General features: G+C 46.2%; 2 protein-coding genes across 2 annotated transcripts; both read left to right on the top strand.

Moving 5' to 3' along the window:
• Positions 1-4,913: 4,913 nt before the first annotated feature.
• On the top strand, positions 4,914-6,700 carry LOC139831862 (uncharacterized). The gene is made up of 5 exons (XM_071821205.1): positions 4,914-4,973; positions 5,039-5,433; positions 5,611-6,194; positions 6,328-6,384; positions 6,504-6,700. The coding sequence occupies exons 1-5, from the start codon at positions 4,914-4,916 to the stop codon at positions 6,698-6,700; spliced, it is 1,293 nt and encodes a 430-aa protein (XP_071677306.1).
• Positions 6,701-6,789: 89 nt separating this feature from the next.
• On the top strand, positions 6,790-8,219 carry LOC139831859 (uncharacterized). The gene is made up of 3 exons (XM_071821203.1): positions 6,790-7,175; positions 7,263-7,353; positions 7,449-8,219. The coding sequence occupies exons 1-3, from the start codon at positions 6,790-6,792 to the stop codon at positions 8,217-8,219; spliced, it is 1,248 nt and encodes a 415-aa protein (XP_071677304.1).
• Positions 8,220-22,787: the final 14,568 nt, after the last annotated feature.

The raw sequence follows: 22,787 nt of genomic DNA, 5'->3' as shown, positions 1-22,787 counted from the left end.
ATTTCGTATATCTCAAAGTGTCCCCCCTTAAAGGAATGCAGAGATTCCAGCTTAGAGGAAAGCTTGCACCCCGATATGTCGGACCTTTCAAAGTCTTGAGTCGCCGAGGGGAAGTGTCCTATCAACTGGAGTTACCGGAAGAAATGTCAGCGGTACACAATGTGTTTCACATCTCGTTACTCCAGAAATGCTTAGAAGTACCGGAATCAACAGAAGTCTTCAAGAACATCGATCATCGGGCTGTGGATATCAACTCAGACTTGACCTATCGCGAAGTGCCTATTCGCATACTGGAAGAAGCTTTCAGAACCACCCGCACCAGAAGTATCAAGTTTCTGAAGATTCAATGGAGTAACCACACCGAAGAAGAAGCCACTTGGGAGAGAGAAGACTTCATGAAGACTGAGTACCCAGACCTCTTTAGTACCTAGTTTTCTTTAAGATCTCGGGACGAGATCTTTTGTAAGGGGGAAGGGTTTGTAACATCCCAAGTTTCAACAACAATCAACAAAAAAGAAATTTCCCAAACTCAAAATTTGCAATTAACAAAAACTTTTTCTATGCATATAGTGCCACATATAGTTTCATGCATTTGAGTGATCTTCTTTTGTTCCATTGCCTTGATGAGTGTGAGTATGATCAACCTTTGCTAATGGAACCCTAAATCAAGATCACTAAACCCTAATTAGAGAAGAAATGAAGAAAATAAGAAAAACCCATTTCTCTCTTACATACACATTATGCCAAATTGCAAATCCTCACCCTAGGCCATAATTGCTTGCCCTATGGTTTCTAAAACTCATATATAACACAAACAAACACAAATGCACAAAAGAAACCAAATTCAAATCAAAGGAAAATTCAAAATTCAAACACATATGATAATGGTCATATGTCACACTTTTATTTTCTTCCCTACTTTGCACCACTTTATTTCTTGAAACCTAAACTAAACTTGGTCAACCAAAGCCATGTCATCCAAGACCATGTCAAGGTGAGTACTTTTCATGTTGACCACCATTGCTAGAGTTGACTAGGTTGACCAGAAATTAAATGCCAAAATGGAATCTGAGAAGAAAAAGAAGATGACCCCAATTTTGAAATTTTGCATATCAACTCCAAATTGAACCTCACCACCACCAAACTAACCTTTAGTTAATATGTTTGAGATTTACCAAAAAGATTTCCAAAAATCCTCAAGAAAGTTCTTGCGGCCATATGATCGAACACCTTGCAGGCAGTAATCCAGTTTAGTGTTACAGCCTATTACACGATGGTTTCTTGCCTAAACCACTTTCTTTTCGTGATCATTAGCTTCCTCCATGCTCCCTGCAGCTATCCAGTACTTGCCTTGGTCGTTTAAAGCAGAAAAATGAGGAGAGAAGCTCCATGCCATGCACACTCGGCCACCTTTGGCCATTCTCTCTCTGGTCTCTCTCTCTCAGCACAACCTTGTCCAGGAGTATCTACTCATCACCACGATCGTGCCAGTACTCAGCATGAGCTCGCCAACGCACGGCATTGGCCAGAACGGACGCGCCCAAAACCTGCCAGTACATGCCAGTCAGCATGGTGACCGCGCTCTGGAGCGCGCCAGGACTCGAACGCGATCGTCCTCCCCCTGCATCCCTACGCCTGGAACGAGCACCGCCTCCACGCCCTCTAGCCACTAGACATGCTCAAGCACGCGTAGGAGCCCTGTCGCCGTCGTCCTCGTCGGAATCTTGTCGCGGTACTGCCGCACTCAATTCGAACCCCTGAGCAATCCCGTCGTCCCCTTGCTGCGCCAGCTACTCCTCGAGCATCGCCAGGACAACGCCTACACGCTGCCGTCCGCGCCATGCTTGCCCCTTCACAGAGCCCCGCAGCACCCCTCGACGCTATAAATAGAGACGTCCCGAGCACCAGTTCTTCACACCAGTCGACTCTCCTCCTCTTACTGATCCTCCTCACCACCGTAGCTCGCTCGATTAATGCCCAAGGCGCTCCAATTGCAAGACGAAGTCCGCCGGAGCCCGCAGATCCTCGCCATTGATCCACGCCTCCCCACGCCGCGCCACTGCTACCAGGAGCTCCAGCACCGTCGACAACCTCGCCTCGCCACCAGCAGAACCCCGCGGGAACGCCGGTAAGGCCGTCGACCCCCTGCCCTCGCCGCCAGTGAACCCGTCGCTCGTCGGAGAAGACGACGTCTGCTGGTCGTCGATCTCCCCTCTAATCTGACGTCTCACAGCGCGCATACCGCTTCGGCGTTTAAAAGTCACTGACAGGTGGAGCCACCTCGTCAGGCGGCCCACGCGCACTGCTGCGTTGCTGGGCCGTAACGGTTCGTTTGAATCTTGGGCCCGTAGGCTTTTCCCGCGCGGCCCAGTTAATCCAATTTCTGTTTAAATCAAAATTTCCCAAATGCTTGCAGATGCCAACTTCAAATTTGAATAGTTTGAAATCTACCACTCCAAATTTAGCAAACTTTATACCTATGGAAACCCCATGAAATTATCTACCAAATGATACTGGTCCCATCTCCAATTTCGAAATAGAATTAATCTGCCAAAAATAACAAAACAACAACTTCTGCAGATTCAAACATTATTTAAAATTCAACCAAGACTGATTTTGAGTTGATTCCAACTCTCCTAGTTCACAAATGTTGTACCCTAATTGATTATGTAATAACCTAGCCAAGTTGTTTGAATGATCATGAACTAGATCAAAATAGTGGCTATGGAGCCATTTCTAGTCTATTTCAAAATGAAATTTTAAATTCTATAAGTACTATGAGAGCACCTCTCTCATTTAAATCTTGATCTTGAGTAATATAAGAAGAGGTAATAACCTAGGTTTAATAAACCTCTGATTGTATTTACTTCAAGATTTTAAATCATTTAGATGCTAAGTTTAAATGGCATAAGGTGTGTCACCTTATTTAAATTGTTTTCCCTCATAATAGATATGAAATGTTGACCATGGTCAACCTATATTTCATACCTTATTATTATGAGTGGGAATTAAATCTTGAAAAGATATAATGAGAGGAAATTATTTTCCCTCCAAAGGATTAAATAACAATTCAAAAGAATACTTATAATGGGAGGAAATTATTTTTTAAGAATGAACCAAGTAATCCACCATGCTTGAGTATTGTGATGATAGTATTAAATGAGTGAACTCTTTGGTGTGTTTTAGTTTAGTATACAAGATTGGTTTGGTGTTTATACCTCGTATTCGTATATAGACGCTAGTACGGAAGAATACCAAGAGGAGGAGGAGACCAACTTCCAAGGAGAGGAAGACCACTTTGACCAATACCACCAAGGCAAGCTAACCCTTGCTAAACACCATGATGCTAAAGCTCTACAAGAGCAAAGCACCATCCCCTTTTATTTTATGTATTTACCTATCCCATGTTTTTACCTTGCCATTATTTTTGCTTATTTACTTTCAAAGTACCTTTTTGGTTTATGATTCACTTGGTCTAGGATAGAACTTTATTAAGGTTAGCCTAGAGCAACTCAAAGCTAGATAGCACCCCTCATTTAATAGTGGCTAGTGCTAATCAATTAAAATTGACTACTTTAGATGGGAACATGGTGAAGTGAATTGATGAAAGTTGAAGGTGATATTAACCCAGAGAAGATAGTGATTTTTGATAAAACTGATGATTGGGTTTGAATGCGATACCCTTCCAATTATACAAGTACCCCCACAATACCTGATTATGGGTAGGGCTTAACTAGAAGCTTGTGTATTTTAGTATGGGTTCCCTCTAAACACACATCATAGGGGTTACGCCGAGGCTGCCTCCGTATAGGAGAAATGATGTGAATATGAGGTGAATGTACGACCCAAGCCCTGTGCAGTTCCCGGGTTAACAGTTGGTTTTCACCGGGAGGCCAAGCTCATGGGGAGAGGTGCCTATACTAGTATGTATAAGTGAAAGGTTATGGTTGATGATCCGCGTACTGAGTTACAATGATTCGGGGTTATCCTCGACGGATGTAATCAAAAGTTGTGGCACAAGAGTACAACCTCTGCAGAGTGTTAAACCTATTCGAATAGCCGCGTCCACGGTTACAGACGATTGGAAAGGCCATACTGTTCCGTTATCAGAGTTTTTGATCTTAAAAAGGAATGATGAATTGAAAGGTGATTTGAGTTTGAATCACAAATGATTGTGGGAATGACACTAATGTTCCCACTTGAGTTAGTCTAGCAGATGACAAGTCTTTGCTAAAGGTTTGATGAACTAAAACTTGGCTTTCCGCAAATAAACCTAGAGCTTAGTTACCCGTGGAATACCCCTCTTAAGTCTTTACCTAAGTATTTAGTTTGCGAGTACTTTAAAGTACTCATGGCTTTGCCCTGGCTATTCAAATGCCAGACTTTGAAGAGGAGCAACAGTATCCGGATGACGGACAACAAGACGTCTATGATAACTAGGATCGTCTCCGAACGTCAAGCGTTGCCCGTGGGACAGATAGTCCACTACTACTACGTTTCCGCTACTTATGTGTGATGTTGAACAATCTATTTGTGTAATATTGGATCATGTGATCCGTGGTTGTAAGACAAGTATGTGTTGTAATAAATGATGACTCTGAACTACTTACTATTATGTCTCGCAAAAACAATCTTCCTGGGATTGCGATGTATGATATAATGGGCATCTGGACTTAAAAATCCGGGTGTTGACAGTAGCTGTCTCAACCGGTGCTCAAAACCTATAGATGTAGTAGAGGCTCATTTGCTTCTTTATGGGATGGCAAGCACTTATGACAGATGGGTCTTCCATGGAGAACCATTACATCCTGTACCTGAAGCTGGACATGGAGGACAAGGAGGTGCACCTGAAGCCGGACATGGACATGGAGGTGAACCTGAGGCTGGACATGGAGGTGAACCTGAGGCTGGACATGGAGGTGATGCAGGGGCACACCATGTTGGTGGAGGTGATGCAGAGGCACACTATTTTGGTTTGCAAGAGGAAGATGGTTACGAAGATGATAGAATTCCTGATCTGCTTGCTGATTTGTACAAGTCAGAACCGCAAGTTCCTGGAAAGGACACTATATTTGCTGAGTTGATAGAGGAAGCCAAGCGCGCAGCCAGCGATGGGGGTACAATGTCAAGGTTTTCACTCACAGTCAAGTTACTTCAGGCCAAGTCGTACTACCAGATTAGCAACGTTGCATTCAACGCGATACTCCTGATTTTGGCCTTGCAATACCCTGCTAGCTCAATACGAAAGTCATACGAGGAGGCACTTAGCATAGTCGGCAGGTTGGGCCTTGGTTATGAGAGTATCCATGTGTGCCCGAATAACTGTGTATTGTTCCGGAAGGATTATGCCAAGGAGAATAATTGCCCCAAGTGCAAAGCCTCCAGATGGAAAGATGCTGATGGTAGGAGAAAGATCCCAGAGAAGGTGCTGAGGCACTTCCCATTGATTCCAAGGCTGCAAAGAATGTTTCTTTCAAAGGAGCAATCAAAGGAAGTACAGTGGCACAAACTGAAGCGGCAAGACGTGGAGAATGATCTCAGTCATCCAGCAGACGGGGATGCGTGGAAGGATTTTGACAATATTCATAAAGACTTTGCCGCTGATGCCAGGAACATAAGGCTTGGACTTGCCACGGATGGTTTTAATCCCTACGGGAATATGAGCAACTCCTACAACATGTGGCCTGTATTCGTGCTGCCATACAACCTTCCACCGTGGGCATGTATGGATCAGTCCAACTTCATGCTGACATTGCTAATCCCTGGTCCATCCTCTCCAGGAAAAGATTTTGATGTCTTCATGGAGCCTTTGATGGAAGAGCTGCAGGAGCTCTGGAAAGGTGTAAAATCATATGATGCCAATAGTCCAGACAAGTTTGATCTCCGTGCTGCAATCTTATGGTGTATTCATGATTATCCGGCACTGCACACATTGTCAGGGAGGGCCACAGCTGGTTACCAGGCATGTGTGCGTTGTGACAAAGAGAATCGCTCCAAGAAATTAAGGAACAAAATCTGCTTTATTGGGCACCGCCGTTGGCTACCTCTGTCCCATCCTTGGAGAAAAAGCAAAGAATACAATGGTGCTATTGAAAGGCGTGAGAAGCCAGCGGAATTCACTCCAGAAGAGCTAAAGGAACAGCTTGATAGGGTTAGAGATGTGATACCAGGCAAGCTTCAGAAGAAAAGGAAACGTGAGGAGCCATAGGTCATGTTTATGGGACTTGCCATACTGGGAAGATCTAAAGCTGAGGCATAATCTCGATGTAATGCACATCGAGAAAAACATCTGTGATAATCTGATTGGTACTTTCATGAACATACAAGGCAAGACAAAGGACACTGTGAATTCAAGGCTTGATTTGGAAGATATGGGCATAAGAGGTGACTTGCATTTGCAGCCTGTTTCAGCTGTCTCTTTTGAGATGCCACAGGCGTGGTATACAATGAGTAAACAAGAAAAATTGCATTTTGTGAATTCATAAAAGCTGTGTGGTTTCCAGATGGGTACGCGTCTAACATATCCAAGTGTGTGGCTGCTGATAAGTGCAAGCTTCAAGGGCTGAAGACCCATGACTGTCATATATTGCTTCAAAGGATCTTACCGGCTGGCCTGCGAGGAACAATCCATGAAGACATATATGAAGCGGTTGCTGAGCTTGGAAATTTCTTCGTAGAGTCAGGCTTTGCAAAACACTGAAGAGAGACGTTCTGGACAGACTTGAAAAGGAAATCGTAGTTATTCTTTGCAAATTTGAGAAGATCTTCCCCCCATCTTTCTTCGACGTGATGGTGCATTTGGCCATCCATTTACCAAAAGAGGCAAGGCTTAGAGGCCCAGTGCATTACGGTTGGATGTACCCAGTCGAAAGAAGGTTGCTAACATTGAAGCGTTATGTCCGGAACAATGCCAGGCCGGAGGGATCGATTGCCGAAGCATATATTGTTGATGAGTGCCTGACATTTTGCTCGAGATACTTCGGCAATGTTGAAACAAGATTCAACCGTCCAAGCAGAAATCCGGAGCGGGATGATTCACATATTGGTGATTTGTCTGTTTTCAAACACGGTGTGAAATTTATTGGAGCCTCTCAATATGTGTATGCAGGTGAGGACTATGACAACATGGTGTGGTATGTGCTCCGAAGTTGCCCTGAGGTTGATCCATACATCGAGTACGTTTCTCTTCATCCCCATATATAGATAGGTTATTGCAGCCTCTCCAAATAATAATTAAGATCTATTTTCTGTTGCCATTCCAGCCTGTGCAAACAAGAGTTGAACCAACGAGGTGGTCAGATCAATGTTGATAGATGGCTTGCCAAGAACTTTGCTAGATGGTTTCAGACTCATGTGAGATCTTTAGCTGGTTTATTTCTGAAGATTGCAAAAGTTCATGATATAAATTTGCGGTGTGTGTTACTCACCCCCTGGTTGATTTTTTGCAGATTGGGAAAATGCGAAATGATGTCTGTCCTGATCTCTATGCTTTGGCGTGCAAACCAGATTTTAGAGTGAGACTATATTCTGCATGTGTTGTTGACAGTGTTCGGTACCATACTGTTGACCGCGAGAAGAACAGAAAGACACAAAATAGTGGAATCGTTTCTGAGGGAGATCATGATGGGAACAGCATTGACTTCTTTGGTCAGCTCAAATCCATCATCAGATTGCAATACAACTCCAGCAGTGGCGTCCATCGGTCAGTTGTCCTCTTCTGGTGTGACTGGTTTGACCTTGGTGGTAGGAAACCCGGGCTCGACGATGATGGACACTTCAAAAGTGTTAACACAGCAAAGTTTTGGTACAAGAATGATCCTTTCCTTCTGACATCACAAGCAACCAAGGTCTTTTATGTGCCAGACACCAAGTTGAAAGGAAAATGGCAAGTTGTGCAGAAATTTCACCATAGACATCTATGGAGTGTAAAAGAAAATGAACAGGGACCCGGTGTTGCTGTACTATCATATCAAGATGAAGATTCCAGTCAAGTTCCTGTGCAAGAAAAAGAAGGCACTGCACGGAGTAGGACGAGAAGTGACCAGGAATGTGTGCTACTTGAAAAAGTCATTGTGGACAAACTGAAGAAACGGAGCAAGGAGGTTGTTCCTGAAGAAATCGAGGAGGTTGATGAGACAATGTATCAATATTGCACTGATGATGATGATGATGGAGGAAATAGGACTAGGAATCGTCCAGTTTCCGAAGAAGATGAATAGAGTTTGAATCTGTAGTTTGTGTAATGGATGAATAGCAGTTTGAATCTGTAGTTTGTGTAATGTCAGTTTATTTCAGATCGTGTGTCAGGTTGTTTGGCCCAGAATTTATGTTGAACATGCCAGCTTGTTTTTCCTAGAATTTTTTGGGGAATCCATGCCCAATTTTTTCAATACATGGTTGACGCCGGCGACCATATATGGGCGGTGCCGCCGTGCATGGCTGACGCCGGCGACCATATATGGGCGGCGCCGCCGTGCATGGCTGACGCCGGCGACCATATATGGGCGGCGCCGATGTGCAAAAGGAGTTGCTACACATTTTCAACAGAACTCATTTTCAACAGAACACATTTTCAACTGAACAGAATTGCACACATACATAGACATGGTTCAAATTCAGGAACTAAACATTGTGGCACGAACAGACAAATGGTTGGAATTACAACACAATAACTCTAGCATATACTCTAGCTTCTTCTCCTCCTGACCAACAGATCACTGAATTCACCCTAATTTCAGTTCCTACACATCACCCAGGTACAACAGATGACAAAAGCTACAGATAACACCCAAACCATGAAGCCTCTCATTTTCTTTGGTTCAGGGTTGCTCTGTTTCCTTGCAGCAAGCAGAAACTTTTCTTCCTGGAGCCTCTCAATTTCTACCTGGAGCCTCCCAATTTCTTCATCTCGATCCCAAACAGCATCACGCAGATCACGAACTAATTCTTTGTGATGTGCATCCAGCGGATCATCAATCCATTTAAACACTCTACACCCTATTCCACCAGCAATCTGACAGATGAAGAACAAAAGAGGATAAATAAGCCACAGTAGAAAAGAAAATTCAGAATACGGCGGGCTCCAGGAAATTCAGAATGGGGGGGGGGGGCGTGCTCGAAGACTAACCGAGCGAATTTTGCAGTTCCGGTATCTTCTCCCAGTGTTTGCATCACTCCAGGAAATCCATTGCGGCATCTTCTCGCCACAGTCACAGACGTCAGCGGGCTCATAATCGAATGGCCGCTGACGATACGGGATGGGCGTGCCCGGCTGCCGGCGGCGACGCTCCTGACCTAGAAGAACTGCCCGAGAAGGCTGGGAACCCTAGATGCGCCGCCATGCGAGCTGTCGGAGGAGGAACCCTAGATGCACCTGGTCGAGGAGGAGCGGCTCAACGGCACCTGTTTTGAAGAAAACTGATTAGTCCATCATGTCTATATAGATGGACAACCCTACTTGTGTCAACAACACTATTGTAGCAAAGCGGTAGGGAGTGGTAGTGAGGCAGCACCAGGTCGAGGGTTCGAGTCCCCGCAAGCGCAATTTTTGCCAGTTACTTCCAAACCCGGATGGGCCGTCGGGCCAGCAATTCAACCACCGGATGGGCCGTCGGGCCAGCAATTCAACCACCGGTAGGCCAGCAGCCTAGTAGAGGACAGCCCAAAAGAGGATGATATCACCAGCAGCCCATTAAAATTTGCCAGTTATTTCCAAACCCGGATGGGCCGTCGGGCCAGCAATTCAACCACCGGTAGGCCAGCAGCCTAGTAGAGGACAGCCCAAAAGAGGATGATATCACCAGCAGCCCATTAAAATGGTGGACGCAACAGAGAAAAAAAATTACAAGACGCCTTGGTCCCACAAGTATCAGTTGGTCCTACATGTCAGTTAGTTCAAGCCAGTTGCTTCTAGTGACACGTGTGAGGCGCGTGGGACCCGAAAAGGGACACATAGGCAAAATGGATGACATGGCAGCCAAACACATACCATTGTATTGATCCAAATGCCAATGACGTTATTGATTTGTCGCAATCGGCAGTGGAAAAACGTCGTAGGCCACTTACTTTTGCTAATGACGTTTTGACCTAAATTGCCAATGACGTTTCTGCCCAATAACGTCACGATTTTTTTGGGTTCCCCCCCCCCCCCCCCCCCCCGGAGTGGCCAAGGACGGTCAAAGTTAGGAACGTCATAAAGTTATGACATTTTGATTTCCAGTCATAAAAAGAACGTCATGTTATTGCAGATTTCTTGTAGTGATTGCTCTTCTCAACAACTTGCATTTATGAAAACACATCCAATTGACTGATTGCATGGCTCTAAATCATTTGCGCTTTAATATCTCAAAAGCAGGATTAAGAATGTAAAAATACTTCAAGTAAATCATCTATAATAGTATTTATGTATTCCTTCTCTAATAACTGTTTTTTTTCTTCATACTGTCCCGATTTAGTTGGAGCATTCTCAATGATATATAGTAGCACTTTATTTGTTAGAGATATCCGTGTGTATATCTGATGCTCAGATGTATCGCATTTAGACCTTAATTTTTTGCAGTTGGCAGCACAATAATTTCTGGACACTGTCAGCTCCACATTGGCCTCAATAGTTCCATAAAATCCAAAATCGTTGCTAGATTCTTTCACGGATTGTTCCACATCACCAATGTCCCAGTTAGTACCATTAGTATTGTCCACTGTCAGCTCCACATTGGCATCAATAGTTCCATAAAATCCAAAATCGTTGCTAGATTCTTTCACGGATTGTTCCACATCACCAATGTCCCAGTTAGTACCATTAGTATGGTATATAACCAAATATCCCAATCAATACAGTCTGCAAGAACATTACAACCAATGTGCTCCACTCCCTCACATTAGAATTTAGAACCACGAGGTCTTGGTGTGTCTGCAAGGGTGTGTTGCACCTCTGTACAGAGATGCATTGCCTGTAACAGATTTCAAATTGTGGACCGCAGACTTCTATAGCAAATTTCTTCCACATTCAGTATATGATGGGTTGCAGGTGGTCCTAATTATATGTTAACCTCTGTATCTGAATGGCAGACCTGACACAAGTTGTATATGGTAATCAATATCCCTTGAGACAGGATCACTGCACAGAACTTAGACTTTGCAAACTCTATCCGATCTATCTGAACTGTCATATGAAGTCAGTACTGCTGTATTAGCCAGACATAGGCACCCGTCCTCAATTTGCATAGCCACCACGTGGACTTCTCCTTGTTCTGGTTTAAAGTACTGCTGCTGATACTGCTCCCATGTCCCGGCTCAGCTTCCGCCACCACACCGGGCATCTGCCGCACGTCGTCGCCCACCTCGTGCGGCTACGCTTCCCCCGCCTGAAACGCTCGACCTGGACCAAGTTCCGGTATGTGCCCCGTTGCTGCCATGCCTCAGCGTGCTGACGGTCGTGAGCTGCACGACGCAGCTCGACGGTGGCAAATCATGGTTCAGACTATAATCTATCTCTTGCTATATTGCCCTCGAAGCCAGTGTTTCACATGGACCAATGGACTGGCGCCGATTTCCGGCGACGATCCCTGGATGCGCCCGTCATTATGATGGACGAGCACCCGTGATTTCCAGTGATGATCCCGAAGCTCCGCAGCCGTGTCGCGCCAGGGGACTCCTTGCCGACGAGATCGACCAGAGCCGGCATGGCTACTTATACACATCACAATGACATAGATCGTATAGATTTGATGCCACACAAATCGATCGCTCCCATATTTTTAGCCTGGGAGAAGGCTAGAAGTGGCCGACTCTAACACGGCAAGCAAACGGAAATTAGCAACCAGAACGGGCTCTTTTTTGTGGGAGCAACCGGAACGGGCTCTAACCCAGCAAGGAGAGGAGACAACGCTAGGAGAGCTGGCACACGAACTGATTATTGATTTTAATTTGGCGGTGGCAGGTCATGTAATTTTGAGTAACGATAGGGGTAGTTGTAATGACGTACCAAACCAAATCAAACTACGGAAACACTTTTGCTTTTATTATTAGGTATAGATAAGTACTAGCGTAGAATAATGCATGGTATTTTCTAAGGAGACGTTATGATCGCCCAAATTAATACATACAATTTCTATGATTATCACATAGGTTCGACTATAAATGCCGCATTTCGCCATGCATCAACAGCTCAAACTTGCGCAAGACGAACAAGGCTTCTCCAAGACTCCAACGCAAAAGAAGATGCCGTACAAGGTGAATGGTGAGTTAGTAACCTTCAGTAGTTATCATAGTCATGCTACGGACTAACTGGTTTATATCTTTGTCATATTTATGCAGCGATCACACTAGTAGAAAATGGAGCATCCATCTAAGCCTTTAGTACCGGTTCCCTTACGGACCGGTACTAAATGCGGCATTAATACCGGTTCCGTGCGTGGGACATCAATACCGGTTCGTTAAGACCCTTTTATACTGGTTCGTGTTACGAACCGGTATGAAAGGGTTTGAGCCCAGTTTCTAGGCGGTCCGTTAGGGTTTTTTTGCTTTCTTCATTTCAATTGTTATCCATCTAGCAATCTGTTATATGATCATGACATGATGAATGAAATACAATTGCTTTCTTAATTTTGTAGTGACATTGAGGTATGGAGGACGACACCTTCGTCCGAGATGAGGAGGGGGAAGAAGCGGTGCAGAAATTGATCTATGAGAGTGCCCGTGGTCCGAAACCCGATGGAGATGACAACGAGTTCCAAGACTTTCTGAATGATTTCGGCGAGGGACTTGGGAAAAAGCACTGCTAGCTATAAAGGAGAAAGCACTGCCGCCTATTGAGAAGTTACCTTGGGAAAAAACTCCCGAGGAAAACCAAGAAGCCGTTGACTACCAGCTGAGGACCTTTTTTGCACCGAAAGTGCCAGAGATACCTTTTCAGAAGACACTAGATCCGGTGAAAGTTGTGCGTACCGTTGAGAATCTATATAACCCTGTACCATCGCCGCCATCTGACTATAGGCGTTCTATTGAAAGGTCGTATGACGATATGATGCAGGCGAAAAAACCCTCTACCAGCTCGGGTATCAAGGAGATAAAAGGGATACACCAAGTCTACCAGCTCGGACAACAACCCGTTCAATCGGCCCCCCCACTCAAGGTGTTTGACGAGAAGGCCGTTCAAAGTTCTCGGCAATACACCGATTACCCCTTAGCTGAAGTACAATATCAATTTGTTCAAGGGAAAGATTTGGTCGAGAATCTCAGGAAGCTACCAACAAGAATGCGTAACTTGCATACGTGGTACGGTGTTGCCACAAAGGGAGGGATCGAGACTATCATGGTGCGAGTTAAGGAAGAGCACTACTTCCAAGAATACTCTGTGAACGTTGACTTCGCCGAACTCTTCCAGTTATACAATCTTCGGACCCTCGACAAATCTATCATCATTTGCTATTGCCTGTAAGTGATTTATTTATATAATTTGAGAAGTCTTTAGCTCAGCTCCTTCATTATCTGCAAATTATAATCTTTTGTGCGCTATGTTATGCAGATCGAAGATGCTCGAATGCAAAAGGGATGAAATCACGGACATTGGGTTCATTGATCCGGACACAATGCATGTCAGGACCATAGAAGAACCCCTCTATAACAGGGATACACCGGAGACTTTGCTAAGGTTTTTGAAGCGACAACGTGACAAAAAGATAATACTTTGGCCTTACAACTTTACAACTTCCAGTGAGTGTTACTCTCTTATAACACATTCTATTTTGCTCACCATATGTTAAAATATTAACTGATGACTTATATATATGACACTACATATTTAAACGTGCGTAGGTTTCACTTTATTCTTCTCATCATTAAAATGTACGGAGGAGAAGTTGAAGTCTTTGACTCACTAACCAAAGAGTCTATACTATACAAGTCTTGTTTTCTTATGCTCAAAAGGTAATTCAAATTCTTACCGGTTTTTTGTGAATTTCCGATATCAACTGATTGATAACTCTTTTGTGCATTTTCTTTTGTCGGGCAGCGTACGGGAAACTTTCATCAAGGAAGATCAGTCCTTTCAATGGGCACCGAAGCTGATATGGCGTGCGAACAAAGTAAGTAATAGTTACCTAGGTCCACACACCTTTATCATACTTGATTATTGTTTGACTGAATTATATTCTTGTACAGAAATGCACGAAACAACCAGAGGGGACTGATCTATGTGGATACTACGTTTGCGAGTACATCCACAGAATTGTCAGCGAGAGAGCGAATAATGAAAGAAATAGAGAGGTACGAAAACAATATTCACAAATTTATTTTGTTACCATAAGTTCTGCTGAGTTTCAGTAATAATTATTTGATTTGTGATTTGATATATACATATATATACACACACACATAGCTCATGTATTAATTTGTATCTTATTCTTTTACAGTTGAGAAGAAAGCGGGAGAAGCTCTCAATCGAGGAGCGCTTCAAAGCAATTGGCGAGGAATTGGCGGGATTTTTCCTTCGGGAAGTCATACCACCATCCGGAGAGTTCCACTATGCATAAAGATCTTCTCCCGCTCCTCGATTGCTTTGTGTATATATAGTTCGACTCAGAGTGCACCACTATGGTACATGTAATAGATAGTATGCCTCGGAGAGTACCACTACGCATGAAGATCGATCTTCATGCATGTACTACTTTATTCTGGTGCATCGACTTGATATGCATCGAAGAGTACTACTTATGTAATTACATGTGTATTATATTATATGCACCAACTTGATATGCATCACCTTGATCTTCATGTACTACGTAAACCCAAACGCGTTTCTGGTGCATCGACGTGATACGAAACGCACCGATACCCCTAAACCCCTGCAAAAACCCTAAACCATGAATTCTCTGCCGCGGCAGAGATTCATGCATATTTCCTGCCGCGGTAGCCAACCTTTGGTACCGGTTTGTAATACAAACCGGTACCAAAGCTCCCTCGCCGTGAGCTCTCCTGGGCGCCCACGTGGAGGCGCCATTAATACCGGTTCGTAAGGAACCGGTACGAAAGGGGGGGGGGCCTTTTGTGCCGGATCTTTTATACCGGTTGCAAAACCGGTGCAAATGGCCCTTACGAACCGGTATAGATGAGTGTTTTTCTACTAGTGTCAGTGCTAGGTCTGTGCCTCCTGAGCTAAATCATTCAGGTAGCCGTAAACCACATGTTTCAACAGAAGGTGCTGCAAAACATGCATCGTCTAGTTCTGGTTAGTTCCAGTCCCAATTGGTCATGACTCTTTACTCATGCCCCGAGTACATCCTAATCCCATTCATTTACCAATTAAATTTTATATCTTTTCAATTTCCATGCAGCGATGAGCAGCAAGCACTCAAGCTTTGACAATCGTCAACATAAAAAGGCATCTTCCACTGGTGAGTAGACTCCATCACTTGAGCTCACTGTTATATACTAGTCTCCAAGTAAGAGCAGCTACTGAGGTACTGGATCTTCGAGTGCATGCAGGCCTTACTTTTTGATCAACCTTTATGTCCCTTTTCTCCAAAAGATTTTTGTTGCACTTTCTCTTGAATTGACCAAATAATCAGCGGACTCTATAAAGTGTTCTTTCTTGTCAAGCAGGCACAGCTAAAGCGACAGGTCATGCGGCACCGCCGATATCACGGCAGCAAAAAGCAAAGCAAGTAGTCAACCTAGGTATACGAACTAGGAACTATGTATAGACAGCAATATATTCGTCTTCATATGCTGTGCGTGTGGCACCTGCAAAACCTGACATGCTGATATATTTATTTTTGTCAGCCAAGGCTTCAAAACCTCTAAGCGGTGAATTCAGGATCCAGAAATTTACTAATTCTCTCGTATGGACTGATGGAGAAGGATGTGATGCTATATTACAATACTTTGCCTCCGGTAGAAGGAGTTATAAGTAGTTATTAAGTGGTGCAAAAGAAATATGGCTTGATATACTGAATGTTAGTAGTTTGTATATACTTCGTTGCTTGATTTTGTGAATATGTACACTGTCTTTACTCTTTAGTAAGTAGATTATGTTGGTATTGTAATAATGAACTCACATGTAAGTATGGATTATTGAGTTCGCATGGGCTTACCCCAATAGTTCAACGCGTTAGTCTTCTTCTATGTCTGATTAATTAGATAAACGCCGAATAAATATGATCAGCAAAGACGTATATACTGTCCAAATTCTACAAGCAACTGACTTGACTTGATGTATATTCCGACTTGGAACGACCAAGGAAGATGCTACCACATACATACGCACACACATCAGCTAGCTAGTCAGATCAAGAAAATTGCGCCATGGCTATTATACCAACTGCATACCGCAGGTAGCTGTTTATTTAGGACATGTAGACGTAGCAAGGTACATAGGCCTACGTACTAGATTGACTGAAAGACTTGTGCTAATTGCAGGATGTTACGTTCACACACTACCGGAAAACCAAATTTCGAAGAAAAACATTTCGTTTCGTGGCTCCGTCCTCCGCGGGCGGAGACCGGATGCCCCCAAACCCTAGTGTTGCCGGTTCCTTCCTCCCCTTCCCTCCCTACCGCTGCCATAGGTGTAGGCCGCCCGGCAAAGCCCCGCGAGGTGCAGGTGGTGGCGGTCCTGTGGGAACACTGGACTAGCTGTCCGAATTACCTGTTATGTACTAAACTCACGATCCTATGATTAGTATGTCGTGAATATATAACCGTACTGATATTAAAGTGATAACATCCATTACATACCGAATTTAAAATTTTACAACACGATCACATGACAAGTCTTACAATAGCACCACATCGGGCGTAATTCAAACAAACATTACAGCGGATACGAAGCAGTGGCATCGGGCCCAAGTCATACCTTAAAACCTACAAATAGCTGACTAGCTAGGATAATGTCTTAATTCGCGAAGTCGTCATCACAACCTTCACCGTCTTCATACTCCTTATAGTCTGACCAAGTTAATAATTATGGACAAAGTCGTTGTACATTTTGAATTGTACTCGCAAACCATCTAAGAGAAAACAAATCGGGTGCAATATGGTTGTAGAAAGGATATGCTCTATTATGGGGCTAGTTTTCTTTGAAAAAACTTAGTTTCTCTTGTTGGTACAACATTGCCATATCTATGGGGAAAAGCATTTTAGAACAAGTTTTAATTCCACAACCATTAAAACGAGGTAACCCTATTTTCCTTTATCCAGCCATCTCCACATGACCAAAACATTCCCCACTTTCCTTCGTACCCTTTCCTTCCGATACTCCTTAAACAACTTCATCTTTCCTTTTTGAAAACATTTTCAAAACAAAACCTATGACCAAGGACACGGTTATTCGAATAGATTTACACTCTGCAAAGATTGCACACTTTCCCACAGGAACGATGTAAGATTTCCTCATTTTCATCCTCTTTCCGGCTTTTGTTCCTACATGGCTAAGTTTTGATGAGATTCATTGTTGTTGGGGGGATGACCCCCGGTATGCCAAAGGCATGCCAAACCGGATGGTTTGACCCTCAAGATACCGGTTTAATATTGATACCGGAGGAAGAAGCCGGAGATTCGGCCAAGTGAACCTAAGCCGGGATCCCCAAGAGGGGTATGCCGGAACCGGGTACTGAAGATGCCGGAGGGAGAGCGTATCAGCACAGCTGGTTAAAGCTTTCCTCTGGAGCAAGAAGACGAAGGATGAGCGAAGCAAAAGTGACTTTAAACAGAGCCCTGACATGCAAAGTGGAGGATGACGCCAAAGCGACCGGGCGTCGGCCTGTCGTTAAAGAAGCCGGCGCCGCACTTTTTGACTACAGAGACGTTGTAAAAGTAGTTTGTCTAGTCAAAGATGCTGTAAGATGCTGTAAGATGCTAGAATATTCCTTTAGATGCTGTCCGGATGCCATTAGGGTTTCTTGGTCAGCAAGCTATTAGGGTTTCTTACTCTGCAAGCCACCTCTCCGTTATATAAGGAGAGGGGGTAGCCCCATTACGGGCACGCCAGATCTTAGGTACAAGCACAAACCTGTAATTCGCCAAAGAGCAATAAAGAGAAAGATTTGGAGCGGAGTTCATCCTTGTGTCTTTCTTCTTGCTTCACTACCCTAGGTTGTGTTCTTGAGGAAAGCATCCGGAAGTTCATCCAACCTCATCTCAAAACCCTCCCCCGAATCCTCTAGCGCACATTCGGCCCCAACTCAAGCCATCCTATGGCATCTGCTCGTTCACCACGACGACAGTTGGCGCCCACCGTGGGGCCAGCAGCTGCGCTTGCTAGAGTACACATTCGGGCGGGCCTCCTCACCGTCGACGGCGAGCGCGTCGTCACCGCCCTCGTCGACCGCGTCCTCGGCATGGACTACCTCAACGACAACACCGGCTACTTCGCCAGCAGCGGAAAGTACCCCAAGAAGAAGCACACCGTCGAGCTCGGGAGCTTCCGCGTCTACTACGGCACCGTTCCTGAGCGCCAGCGCCTCTCGCCGGTGCTGGTGGCCTCGGACCCTCCAAGATCTGCGCTCTCTAACGGCCACGCCGCCGGCAGCGTCGAGGTGCTGGTCATCGGCACGACCGACGCCGGCAAGGGAGCTGCGGCTGATGCGGCTGCAGCAACAAAGTCCACGCGCACGGCCAAGCCGCCAACCGAGCGCGACCAGGTGGATGCCGGTACCTCCGCAGCGCCACCGAAAACTCCGCTCCAAGCGGCGATGAGCATCCTCGCCACGCCCATCGCGCAGAACATCGACCCAGCTACGGCTCAGGCGGAGCTGGAGGCGCAGCGCCAGAGGCTGCTCGAGAACGGCAAGGACATCATCCGGGCGCAGCACGAGCTGAACCTAACCCTACGTGAGTACAACGCTGCCCATGGCTTTGCTTCCGTTAGCGCTCATCCGGCTAGGCAGCCGGAAAACCGGCTTAAAGGTCGCAATCTAGAGCAGGACCTGCGCAAAGAGGTTCTTACCGGCAAGAGTGCCTCAGTATCTGTTAGCATCGTAGAAAGGCCGAAGTACAAGAGTCGGATAAAACCTTGAAAGCTGCTAGGGCTGCAGTAGAGCTGTGTGAGTCGCTTACCGGTGACGCGTTAGCAAAGCAGCAAGATCGTGTAAAAGAGTTGCTTGATATGATTGAGGTACAAAATGCAGAGCAGCAGGCCAAGCTAAACAAGGCTGTGGCATCGAAATCCCTGCGTTCCGCAAGAAATGCCGGTAGCAAGTCCCATGGGCAGGCATCGTCCCCCCATCCGGACAAAAGAAAGGAAAAAACGAATGCGCACCAAATGACGGTGTATGACCCGGTTCTTGCCGGAAAGCAACAGGCCGGTGCCGGGAAACAACAAGCCGGGCGGTATGAGGCCGGTAGAAAAAATCAAGGGGAAATAAATGCCCCCGCCGGAAACGGCAATGCCGCAAAGGAGTACGCCGGCAGAGAAGGAAGTGGGCAAAACTTCCGCGCTGCAAAAGCAGCGTACGAGGAAGAAGAAATGCCTCCACCAAGGTACCGGCAGGCAAGAGCCGCGGTACCAGAAAGATATGAAGAGGTGGACTCAAGAGATGAGAGAGTTGTGGTCCACCGGAACCCATTGGGAGGCCGGTTAGACGAAAGATGCCTACCAGATCGGGATGCAAGGCACCGTCTGGATAGAGTCTATCTGTCTGAAATGATCGAGGCAGAAGGACCTCCGGGCCCGAAGTGCTTCGGTCCAAGGATCATGAAAGAAGGACCACCGGTCCGCAACTTCCAGTTGCCCCGTGACACTAAGACATACGACGGCACCACCAAGCCAGAAGACTGGTTAGCTGATTACGTCACCGCGGTCTACGTCGCCGGTGGCGGAGGAACTGTAGCCGGAGGAGGAAATCGTCGTTGGGCGGTAAGAATCGTGCCCACCTACCTAGTGGGACCGGCAAGAATCTGGCTGAACAACTTGCCAGCCGGAAGCATAAACGGCTGGCTGGACTTTGAAGAGGCTTTCGTGAGCAATTTCAGCAGTACCTACCGAAGGCCAAATAGGCCGCAACAGCTCGCCTTGTGCGTGCAACGAGCGAACGAAACAGACCGGAAGTACCTGGCTCGGTGGAACACCACAAGGAACTCTTGTGAAGGAGTGATAGAGGCACAAGCGATAGCTTGGTTCAGTAGCGGGTGCAGAAGAGGATCGCCGTTGTGGCAAAAGCAACAGCGGAGCATGCCGACAACGTTGGCTGAGATGATACGTGTAGCCGATAGCTACGCATTGGGAGACCCAATGCAGCCGGCGGTACATGCTGATCCGGAACAAAATCATCCTCAGCAAAGACAAGAACAATACCGGAATAACCGGCAAAACAAGCGAAGAGAAGAGTTTCCGGATCGAAGGTATGGTCCGCAACAAGTAGCCGCGGTGCAGGAAAATTCCGGCGCCAGTGGAAGCCAAAGGCAAAAAACCGGATCGCAGCCGTGGGCGGGTCCAAAGAAACAATGGGTTGAAAAGAAGCCCTGGCAAAGTAATGAGGAAAGATACACCATGGAATCCGCTATGGATCAACCATGCCGGTGGCACACGCCAAACCCCGGGAGACCGGCTAACCACTTGACAAAAGACTGTACCTGGACCAAAAGGTTAATGGGCCAGAACGCGGGAAAAGATGCCGGAAGGTTACCGCCTCCACCTCCGCTTACCGGACCAAACGCTGTACCGGTGAACCCGCAAAACCGACCCCCGCCACAACAAGTTCACCAGGTGGGAAATGGCAACGGTCAACCACCCCCGCCGGCACCTTTAGGTCGGAACGTTTACCATGATCCAGACATGTGCTGCGTCGTGTTTGTAACTGAGCCAACAGACCGGCAAAGTTTGCACCGTCGCTCCATGGAGGTAAACGCTGTAATGCCGGCTGTCCCAAAATACATGCCGTGGTCTGATCAAGAGATCAGCTGGTCGTTCAGGGATCACCCAAAGCTATTGCCTAATCCGGGTGGTTATGCTCTCGTGGTTGACCCCATCATGCATGGGCCAAGCACTCGAGTGAAATTCAGCAAGGTGCTGATAGACAATGGGAGCAGCATCAACATCATGTACCGGCATACTATGCGCACGCTTGGGATAACTGAAAATATGCTGCAGCCAACACACACGACTTTCCATGGAATCGTTCCGGGTTTGTCTTGCTCGCCCATGGGAAAAATCCGGGTGGATGTGTCCTTTGGTGGACGTGATAATTGCCGGGTGGAAAATCTTCTCTTCGAGGTAGTGGACCTGGACAGTCCCTATCACGCACTGCTGGGGAGACCGGCACTGGCGGCATTTATGGCCTCAACCCACACAGCCTATCTCAAGATGAAGATGCCGGGGCCTTGCGGACCCATAACCGTGATAGGGAATTACAAAGTCTCGCTGGAAACTGCTTCCGCCGGGTCAAATCTAGCCGAGTCGCTGGTGATTGCAGAGGAAAAAAGAAGAATGCAAACTGCTGTTGCGCTGGCTCAGTCTTCGCAGTTGAGCTTAGTGGCAATGAGCGGAAGCTTGGGCACACCGGCATTTAAGCCAACCAATGAGACAAAGGACATCGTGCTGGATCCGGCCCACCCAGAGCGCACCGTGCGTATCGGTGCCGGCCTCAGTGACGCATAGGAAAGCGCGCTCACCAACTTCCTCCGTGAGAATCGGAATATCTTTGCCTGGTCTACTGATGACCTGGTGGGCGTTCCGAGGGAGTTGGCTGAGCACTGTCTTAATGTCCGGAAAGATGCCAAGCCGGTAAGGCAGCCGCTGCGCCGGTTTGCGGAAGACAGAAGAAAAATCATTGGAGAGGAGGTGACAAAGTTGCTAGTTGCCGGTTTTATTGTGGAGGTGCTACACACCGAATGGCTAGCCAATCCGGTGATGGTCGAAAAGAAAAAAGAAGAAAACCTAGAAGCAAAAGCTCCAAAGGTGTGGCGCATGTGCATCGACTACACCAATCTGAACAAGGCCTGCCCGAAAGATCCTTTCCCGCTACCCCGGATCGATCAAGTGATTGATTCCACCGCAGGATGTGAGCTGTTGTCTTTCCTGGATGCTTATTCCGGTTTCCACCAAATCCCTTTGAAAAAGGAAGAACAAATAAAGACTGCGTTTATCACCCCGCACGGGGCTTATTGCTATGTCACCATGCCTTTTGGTTTGCGCAACGCTGGTGCAACGTACCAGCGCTGTATGCAAAAATGCTTGTATGATCAGATCGGTAAAAACGTGCAGGTGTACGTGGATGACGTCGTGATAAAAACTAAGAAAAAAGAAACCTTAATCGACGATCTCCAGCAAACATTTGACAATCTAAGAAGATTCCGGATGAAACTCAATCCGGCAAAATGCACTTTCGGTGTTCCAGCCGGCAAGTTGCTTGGCTTCCTCGTATCAAGCCGGGGCATAGAGGTAAATCCGGTAAAAATCCGGGCAATCGAAAGAATGAACATACCGCACGATCTAAAAGACGTGCAGAAACTTACCGGAAGCTTGGCATCGCTAAGCCGGTTTGTAAGCAGGTTGGGAGAAAAAGCTCTGCCCCTCTATGCCTTGATGAAAAAATCCGATACCTTCGTCTGGACCCCTCAGGCAGACGCGGCGTTTAAAGAACTAAAAAAGATGTTGGCTACCGCGCCCATACTAGCTTCGCCTCTGGAAAGGGAGCCCATGTTGTTGTACATCGCAGCAACAAACCGGGTTGTGAGTGTAGTAGTTGTAGTTGAAAGAGAAGAGGAAGGAAAAACCGTGCAGCGACCGGTATACTACCTGAGCGAGGTGCTCTCCCTCTCAAAACAAAACTACCCTCACTTCCAAAAAATGA

The sequence above is a fragment of the Lolium perenne genome, chromosome 1 (genome assembly GCF_019359855.2).
Source record: "Lolium perenne isolate Kyuss_39 chromosome 1, Kyuss_2.0, whole genome shotgun sequence".
In the NCBI taxonomy this organism is placed as follows: domain Eukaryota; kingdom Viridiplantae; phylum Streptophyta; class Magnoliopsida; order Poales; family Poaceae; genus Lolium; species Lolium perenne.
This window is presented reverse-complemented; position numbering and strand designations above follow the sequence as displayed.

Bases quoted from the DNA above. Each gene is read 5' to 3' on its own strand.
- LOC139831862 (XM_071821205.1), top strand. From the start codon at position 4,914: ATGGAGGTGATGCAGGGGCACACCATGTTGGTGGAGGTGATGCAGAGG. The intron at 6,195-6,327 runs GTGAGGAGCCAT...TGAACATACAAG, and splicing joins GCTTCAGAAGAAAAGGAAAC to GCAAGACAAAGGACACTGTG. The intron at 6,385-6,503 runs GTGACTTGCATT...TGTGGTTTCCAG, and splicing joins GGAAGATATGGGCATAAGAG to ATGGGTACGCGTCTAACATA.
- LOC139831859 (XM_071821203.1), top strand. From the start codon at position 6,790: ATGGTGCATTTGGCCATCCATTTACCAAAAGAGGCAAGGCTTAGAGGC. The intron at 7,176-7,262 runs GTACGTTTCTCT...TTGCCATTCCAG, and splicing joins GAGGTTGATCCATACATCGA to CCTGTGCAAACAAGAGTTGA. The intron at 7,354-7,448 runs GTGAGATCTTTA...GATTTTTTGCAG, and splicing joins CTAGATGGTTTCAGACTCAT to ATTGGGAAAATGCGAAATGA.